The 8,958-nt window shown below is 42.7% G+C and overlaps 1 protein-coding gene across 8 annotated transcripts; it reads left to right on the forward strand.

Annotated features, from left to right (window-relative positions):
- Window positions 1-1,061: 1,061 nt before the first annotated feature.
- On the forward strand, window positions 1,062-7,626 carry ZNF639 (zinc finger protein 639). 8 transcript variants are annotated; one of them, XM_051782272.1, is made up of 7 exons: window positions 1,394-2,321; window positions 2,723-2,799; window positions 2,988-3,338; window positions 3,452-3,541; window positions 3,672-3,767; window positions 4,526-4,666; window positions 4,932-7,626. In XM_051782272.1, the coding sequence occupies exons 4-7, from the start codon at window positions 3,532-3,534 to the stop codon at window positions 6,077-6,079; spliced, it is 1,395 nt and encodes a 464-aa protein (XP_051638232.1). In that variant the 5' UTR covers window positions 1,394-2,321; window positions 2,723-2,799; window positions 2,988-3,338; window positions 3,452-3,531; the 3' UTR covers window positions 6,080-7,626. The 8 variants fall into 8 exon arrangements, with proteins under 8 accessions (XP_051638227.1, XP_051638226.1, XP_051638230.1 ...); XM_051782267.1 differs by lacking the exons at window positions 2,988-3,338; window positions 3,452-3,541 and adding an exon at window positions 1,062-1,210 and having other exon boundaries at window positions 2,184-2,321; XM_051782266.1 differs by lacking the exons at window positions 2,988-3,338; window positions 3,452-3,541 and adding an exon at window positions 1,062-1,210 and having other exon boundaries at window positions 2,218-2,321.
- Window positions 7,627-8,958: the final 1,332 nt, after the last annotated feature.

Below are 8,958 nucleotides of genomic sequence, written 5' to 3' on the forward strand. Positions count from 1 at the left end.
AAATGAGTAATTTTTCAAAATAATAAGATGCTGTTTGAAATGTTCTGCTTTGTGGAGAAATACAACTTGGTGCCTTTTGTGTGGCACAATAAAAAGTGAAGACGAAGTGAGCAAAAGGGGGGATTCCTTTGTCATTATAAATTGGGAGAAGGGGAGAGTTGCTTGTTTTAATTTTCAAACCCATATTTGTATATGTATGACAGAATCACAGAATCCTTAGGGTTGGAAGGGACCTCTGGAGACCATCCTATCCAACCCCCTGCCAAGGCAGAGTTACCTGGAGCAGGTGACACAGGAATGCATCCAGGTGGGTTTGGAATGTCTCCAGAGAGGAGACTCCACTACCTCCCTGGGCAGCTGTTGCTGCCCTCAGTGTAAAGAAATTCTTCCTGACGTTGAGGTGGAACTTATTTGTGGTTTAGTTTATGGCCATTGCTCCTTGTCCTGTTGCTGGGCACCACTGAAGAGTCTGGCACCTCTTGGCACCTGCCTTTGAGATATTTCAGTGCATTAATGAGACTCCCCTCTCAGTTTTCTCCAGGTGAAACAGGAGCAACTCCCACAGCCTATCCTGGTAACAGAGATGCTCCAGACCCCTCATCACCTTTGTGGCCTTTGCCAAACCCTCTCCAGTATCTCCTCGTCTTCCTTACACTGTATGTATCTCTTCCTTGTACTGTATATAGTTATAATATACTTTCCATTGATTCTCCTATTTTCCTATCCTTTTTTTAATATATATTTTCCTATACAGTAGTTCTAAGGGACATCTTCTACATTTATACAAAAAGAATATTTGAGTTTTTATGAGGCTCTGGCTTCGACATCACGCTCCCATTTGTGTAAAACCTGAACATCTGGCGCTGGTCAGATGGACCTATAAATTATCGGTATGGTATCGGATGCAGATGGAAATACAAATTAAACATAAATTAAAGGTTTATTTTGTGCGTGTCCCGTCCTTCCCCCGCCCGGTTGCTCAGGCGACGGGCGGGGTGCGGCGGCGCCCTTGGCCGGCAGGGGGCGCTGCGGGCGGCGGCCGCGTGCCCGTTCCCGCTCCTTCCCCGCGGGAGCGGCGGGGCCGGAGCGGGAGCGGAACGGGACAGGGATAGGGACGGGGACAGGGACGGGGACGGGGACTGGCCGGAGCGGCGGGGCTGGGCCGGGCCCGGGCGGAGCACAGCACAGCACAGCACAGCAGGACGGGCAGGTGAGTGCCGGCGGCAGCGCCCGGGGAGCCGCCCGTGCGCCGTGAGTCACGGCCGGGCCCGCGGCGCTCCCGGAGCGGCTCCGGGCCAGGCCCTGCGAGCGGGGCCGCGGCCTCGCCCCTGCCCGGGGCTGCCCCGGGGCTCCTCCGCGGCTGCTGTCGGGGCGGAGCGGAGCCGAGCCTTGGCCGCGTTCTCGCCCCTGGATCCCCGCGCGGCCTCCGCGCAGGCCGCGGCCCCGGGGGGAGCGGGATCCTGATTCCCGGGGCCGAGATCCCGATTCTCAGGAATAGAACACCCCGTGTTACTGCCCTGCGGCCCGGTCCACGGGGAAGAGGTTGAGCTTTTCGGCCGCGTTACCTGCAGTGAGACTTGCCGCGTCGGTGCGCTGTCGGTGCTTCTCTTGCAGTCAGAGGAAGCGATGAGGGTGTTGGTACTTCAGACCATGATGTAATGTTAAAAACACTGATTTTTTTTTTTTCCATCCCTTGAAATAAAATTCTAATCCCTTGAAATAAAATTCTAAAAATAAAATTCTAATAAAATTCTAATCCCTTGAAAGTATTGCATCTCGCAAGAACAGCATTAACTTGATGAGGGCCCTTTTTTCGCTGCTTTCCCCTCTGATGCATGGCACTGACTGCAGAAGATCCTGGGCCCGTATTACGGTAACCCACATGACGTTCGGTGCTTGCAACTCTTTCTTTTTCAAAGCTATTTGGTCCCATCTATAGCTCAAGTATTTCTGTATTGTTTCCAAGTATTTTTCTGCTGTCAGGAGCTGACAAGTGCAGCAAAAGACAACTAACCTGAGACAAAAGGAAAAACGTTCCAATGCTTATTAATTTTGATGCTCTAAACCAAAATTAATATCGACTTCTTATGTTGCTTTCTAGCTTCAATTTCCATAGGTCTAATCTTTATGTTACTTGTATTACTTGTATCTGATTCTGTGGTTTTTTTTCTTTTGTGCTCAAGTTTTAAAGTGGTTTAAAAGGCTGTCATTCCATAGGTGAAAGTTGTCTTGAGCTGATGCATTCCCTACCTTTGGAAGTTGTACAGCTATAAGCTTCTTAGCTGCTTGGCTTCCAGATACCGAAGAGTCTAGGATTTTTGGTAAGAGAGCATGACTTTGTTAGTATGTTAAACATTAAAACTTGTTTCTGAAGAGCTCTGCTTCAGAATATCTAGTCTCTGACAAATGTCAGCAGGGTGCTGGAGACCTTCCTTGAGGTGACCCCTGAGTGCTGGAGTGCCTCGAGTCCTCACCTGCCTGTCTTTATGATGAACCTTCTTTTGTTCCAATGCAGGAATGTGAAAGTGGACTTAAACAGTTGTGTGCTTAAGCAGTTGGGTTCTTAACTGTAAAAAAATAGGTTGGGGGGCAAGAAAGGGGAGTAGGAAAAAACTCTTTTATTTAATAGGCAGGTTTTCAAAATGCTTGTATTGTTCCATAAGGTCTTGAAAGATAAACTAGATACGAAAAATTCTAATTCTTGGATATTGTTACTTTACAGTTAATTCAGACTGTTCAAAATGAATGAACATCCTAAAAAGAGGAAAAGGAAGACTCTACATCCTTCTCGGTACTCAGGTCAGTCTAGAGCTTGAGTTATGTACACTTTACTAAAGTTTATCTTTTTTCTCAGAATAATAACTTTATGAGAAGGGACCACGTATGCTAATACGTGGAAAATTAGTGACACAAATGGTGGATAAGAAGTTTTGGCTTGAATGTACCAAGCACCCACTCTCTGGGCTCCCTTGTTGGCTTACTCTCAGTCACAGGATGACAGAATATGCTGAGTTGGAAGGGACCCACGAGGATCCATTGAATCCAACCCTTAGCCCTGCACAAGACAAGCCCAAGAGTCACACCATGTGCCTGAGAGTATCATCCTAACACTCCTTGAACTCTGTCAGCTTGGGGGCTGTGACCACTTCCCTGGGGAGCCTGTTCCAGTGCCCAGCCACTCTCTGTGTGAAAAACCTTTTCCTGATATCCAACCTAAACCTCCTCTAAGACAACTTCAGGCCATTCCCTTGAGTCCTGTCACTGCTCACCACAGAGAACAGATCAATGCCTGGACAGTTTTGTTCTGTACTCCCTGCAAATGAGGAAACTGGCTCAAGGTACAAATGAAGGTGATTGTGCTTGCACACAGGGGAGGAATTTTGTAAAGGTTGGGATGGGGGTATGCAGAAGTGTTCAGCACTGAATGGACTGTGCTCCTGTCACTCCTCAGTGGGAGCAGAGTTTGATAGTGATTGTATCTGATACTCCAAACATGAGGGCAGCAGCTGCAAGATGTAAGTCACAACAGAAATGTTGTCAGGTGAGCACAGAATTCTCCCCAAACAACAGGTAAAAATGTGAAGAGAATTTTGATGAACATGAAATATGTCTGAAGCTACATCAGTGTATTAGTATTTAAACTTACAATTTTTTTGTTTGTTTTGGTTTAGATTCTTCAGGTGCAAGCAGATACATAGATAACAGTGGAATTTTTTCTGACCACTGTTATAGTGTCTGTTCTATGAGACAGCCAGATACAAACAGAGGTAAGATTACATTCTGGAGTCTTGTTCTGCAATTCTTTAGGAAGTGTGTCATGCTCCTATTCATAGAAGTAAATAGAATACACAATATATAGAGGGTGATTTCTGAGCAGTGTTGTGATCTGATAGGCCTTAGACTAGTGGAAGGTGGTTTAATCATTACAATTGAAATATGGTTTTCAAAGTAGAAACAGTGACAACAGAAAGATCCCTCAGTTTTACATTTATAATGGTGATTAAACTACTTCAAATATCCACTAGCTAGGTAATGTAAAGCTGATGAGTTCAAATGAAATTTACCAGCAGTTGCATTGTATTGTACTTATGGAAAACAAAATACCTTTTTATAAAGCATCCATTATATTTATTTTTCTTTTCACTCTAATAACTTACCCAGTAAGTCTCCAGAAGTCTTAGACAGTATTATATTTTAAAATGTGATATCCAGAAATATTTAAGAATACTTTTTTTAATCATGTCCCTTAAATGTAAAGTTTCTTTAAGGGTTTTTTCCATTACAATCAGCTGACTGTTTTCTGCTGAAATTTTAAAGAAAGAGTGGCCACCTTTTGAATTCTTTTTTCTTTTGCGTGTATGGAAATGATTTCTAAGCTATTTATTGTTACTTTTTTTAATGTAGGTTATGATGTGCTTAGTATATTAAGATAAATAGTAAATAAGATGTATGATTAAATCAAGGAATCAGAACGATGTTAGTGTGGACAAATGATGACAAGAAAATCCTTATCTTACCTTTGCAGGCAGATTCCACAGTCCTGTGCAGAGCCTGGACACGGATGATGATGGGAGTCCAGTGCATGCCGGGAGTTCTCACTGGAGTGGGGCACAATCAAACCTGGGGCTGCACGGTACAGACCCTAAAAGGAAGGATAAAGGTAAAGGTCAGTGTGCATGCAGCTGAGGTGCTGGGAAGGTGGAGAGCACAGCTGCTGGCTTTTAATGTAAGTGCTTTGCTTTGACAGAAGACGTGAGAGATTTGTAGTTTCTGGTATTTCTTTGTTAGCTGAACATACAGCGTAGTCTGGCGGGGGAAAAATAACTGCTTTTTGTATTTGTAAGCTGCAAATGACTGAAAAGTTAAATATAGACCCAGGTCTTTTGCAGTGAGTTTTTTTTCAACGTTTTGTTATGTATTTCCTCCTGCAGATAAAGGTACTAACAATGGAATGTGCAGAGACTTATGTGACTCACCTATATTCAGTGACAGCCCCACAGAAGAAGAGAAACCTCTAGATATCCAAACGGTAGAAATTTCTACAACAGAAGTGAATGCTGTAGAAGTTCACGATATAGAAACACAGACTGTGTCACCTGAGAAGCTGGAGGCTGAGGACCTGGAGGAAATCCCCTTGGAGACCTGTAAAATCTTTGAGAAGAACCAGGCTTTGAATATCACAGCTCAACAGAAGTGGCCCCTGCTGAGAGCTAACAGCAGTGGCTTGTACAAGTGTGAGCTCTGTGAGTTCAATAGCAAGTACTTCTCTGATTTAAAGCAGCACATGATCCTGAAGCATAAGACATGCACAGACACTCACGTCTGCAAAGTTTGCAAAGAAAGCTTCTCCAGCAAAGTGCAGCTCATTGAACACGTCAAGCTGCACGAGGAGGACCCGTACATCTGTAAATACTGCAATTACAAAACGGTGATCTTTGAGAATCTGAGTCAGCACATAGCAGACACTCACTTCAACGACCACCTGTACTGGTGTGAGCAGTGTGACGTGCAGTTCTCCTCCAGCAGCGAGCTGTACCTGCACTTCCAGGAGCACAGCTGTGACGAGCAGTACCTGTGCCAGTTCTGTGAGCACGAAACCAACGACCCGGAGGATCTGCACAGCCACGTGGTGAACGAACACGCCTGTCGGCTGATAGAGCTGAGCGACAGCTACAACAACAAGGAGCGTGGGCAGTACAGCCTCATAAACAAGATCAGTTTTGACAAGTGCAAAAACTTCTTTGTGTGCCAGGTGTGCGGCTTTAGGAGCAGGCTGCACACCAATGTCAACAGGCATGTAGCTATTGAGCACACCAAAATATTCCCTCACGTTTGTGATGACTGTGGGAAGGGATTTTCAGGTATGTTGGAGTATTGCAAGCACCTGAGCTCTCATTTATCTGAAGGGATTTATTTGTGTCAATACTGTGAATATTCAACAGGACAGATTGAAGACCTTAAAACTCATTTGGATTTCAGGCATTCAGCAGATTTGCCTCATAAATGTACTGATTGTTTAATGAGGTTTGGGAATGAAAAAGATCTTTTAAGTCATCTTCAGATACATGAGACGGTGTGATTGCTTTCTTTCCCTGTAATCAATTTGTTAGAATTGGAATTTTAGTCACCAAAATTAAATACAATTTTAATAGAAATTGTACAGTTCTAATGTTTTCATCTTTATATCAGCAAAGCATGTATAACAACTTGGTGTTGTGGATTTCCTTGTCTAAGGGTTTCAGTAGGAAAAATCACATGTACAGTGTGATGGATCAGATTTGGGGGGAGGGACAGTGGGAGTGCATGCTGTGATAGCAGTTCTGATGGTCATCCCACTCCTTCATGTTTAGTGTACAGGACCAGCTCTCCTGATAAAAAGGTACCAAATCCAATACCTAGTTCCATGCCTCAGTAACACAGTATAGATCCCAGTTCCACATCCAGCTCACGTTGCCCTCTCTGGCAGCAGGTCATTGCACTGGTGTTCAGCAAATTGCACCAGCCTGCCAAAGATAAGGGTGTTCCAAAAATTCCCAGGCACGGACATCTCCAAATTCACATACCAGCCTTCATTTCCCACCTCATACCCTTGATAAGCTTTTAAAAGTCTCCTCTTTTTCTTGAGGTACATATCCAGTCTCCTTGTTCACTTTGTTCATTGTTCCAAGTCCCATCTGTGGGACTCTCCAACAACCCTCTCTTCCACACATGTACTACAGGATTGCCTTTATTTACCTTCAGTTCCTGTCTTTTAATGCACTGAGGAGACACGCATTGCTTGTGTGTAGATTGGATCATGTTCTAAGGAGTAACTGCAAAAGGAATTGCAGTGATCCAGGTGAGAATGCACAAAGCGAATTTCTTACATAAAAGTCTAATTTAGCTCTGACTGAAATTTTGTATGTCGCCAACCTCTGAATACAGCAAACCTCTAGAAGTCTATATTGTTGTAATTCTGTATATTTATAATCAGCTTTCCGCAGCTAATAATTTGAGGACTGTTATTTGAATTCTGTAAATTTTAAACTTCTATATACTGGCATAAAACGCTGGTACATTACAAAATTTTTACTAATCACTTTCAAATTATTTCACACATTTGTTTATATTAGTTAGTGCTGTCCTGCCACTGTAATCACTGGAAGTGAATTTTTACAGCTCATTCTGTAGCTGTATTTCTGAGGGGATACTTGGACAGATAAAAAAAAGAGTGAGGTCACTTAGATTGTGCTAGTTATCAGGGTGAAAATACCCATAAATTACTGGTGGAGTTTACATTTCTTTCTGCATTGATTGTAAATTTGTAATGTAAATTGTCTAATGCAAGCTTTGTATAGAGATAATTAATGTATAAAAACATTTCTTGATCAGTGAGATTTGGTGTTATCAGCTTCAAGGTGTGCAAGAGTCTATGCATTGGATTTTTAAAGGAAAGGATAAAAATTGGCTGAATGTTGTCAGTTTATGGAAGTTCTGATTTCCAGAAGAGTGTTTCTGGAATGTGTATGAACCAGTTCCTGCATATTTTGTTATAGGATGCAAGACCATTTCTGTCACTTTGAAATGCTGATTTACTGCTAAATCTTCTGTTTTGTCATTAAAAGAGGGCAACCTGAGGGTGTCCTGCTGTAATTTATTAGTCCCTTGTACAGACAATGACAGTATCTGTGGTAGAATTGCTAATTTCCTATTTTGAACACATTCTTCCTGACTGGCTTAAAATGGTAGCAATAATATAGTTAACGAAACACTAATGAGAATTATTTTCTATATGAAAAGTAATTTTGTTTATATATTTGAGAGGGGATATGCTGGCTCACTTGAAACCCTGCTCCTGATGATGGCACACAGGTGGAATGGCACAGTTTGAGCTGTGAAGAGAAGCTGCTCCAGGGGACAGTGACAAGAACTGGAAAAAAGGCATTAAAAAAACCCACCAAAAAATAAAACAAATGGGCTTAAGAAGTGTGTGTATTTGTAGATCAGCATTGTGTCCCCAGCAGGAGAGGTGGTGTCTTGTACTGGCAGGAAGCCCTGTGATACAGCAAACTTAAGTGTTGACTCCTGAATAGCTTCATGTCTGTCTTTGAGCTGGTTTATTTCTAATTGCTAAACTGGGAATGAAAACAATACCCCATAGGAATGTTATGAAGCCAAATCATTCCAAACTAAAACACAGTGTCTAAATAGGAAATGTATCTAAGGCTATCTTAGGTCAGATTTTATAAATGAAGGACTGATGTTAATATTTTTAATATCTATCAGAGAGTAAATGGAAGTGTACAGGAGTAACATGTCCTATTTTAAAGTTTTAAAAACTAACACAAGTAGACTGTAAGCTTCCACATGATCAGCACATTAAAGCATGGAAGATATTAAATAGTAGGAAAAATAGGTAACGAGTCTGTCTAGAAGTTGGAAGGCTGAAAGGAATGGCTGTGCACGCCAAGGACAGAGTGTTGTTGCCATCAAAGGAAAGTGGTTTATTTAGGGTGCTTTATTTAGGTGAAGCTGTAAGTGGAAGGTGAGTGCTCTGACATTGCTGCGCCGAGGTGACCTGGGAGCACATGAGCAGCTGCTCTGACACTGCCACAGACCTGGCACCTTGTAGCTTGGGCAGTTCATGTCATTCATCCCTGGAATGACAGAAGTGAACTGTGGTGACCAGGAGTATGCCAGTATTTATTATTTTTCTCCAAGACAAATAAGTGTAACACATCCAGTCGTTCACTGGTACCTGCAAAGTTCGGCTGTTTCAGGAGCAGCATTCTGACCAGAAGCTATGCAAAGTCATGAGATTGCTTTGGGAAGTGATTTGTATTTGATTCTTCACCTTTCAGACTTTTAAACCTTTAGGCTTGATGTGTGACTCCATAATTTTAGGGTTTTTTTCCAACCTTAACAAGTCTGATTCTGTGTGTTTTAGGTTCCTGGATTATGTTTGTTATTGAGCAAAAG

Source organism: Manacus candei, unplaced genomic scaffold (genome assembly GCF_025592945.1).
Source record: "Manacus candei isolate 608988 ecotype Guabito, Panama unplaced genomic scaffold, ASM2559294v1 h1tg000015l, whole genome shotgun sequence".
NCBI lineage: Eukaryota > Metazoa > Chordata > Aves > Passeriformes > Pipridae > Manacus > Manacus candei.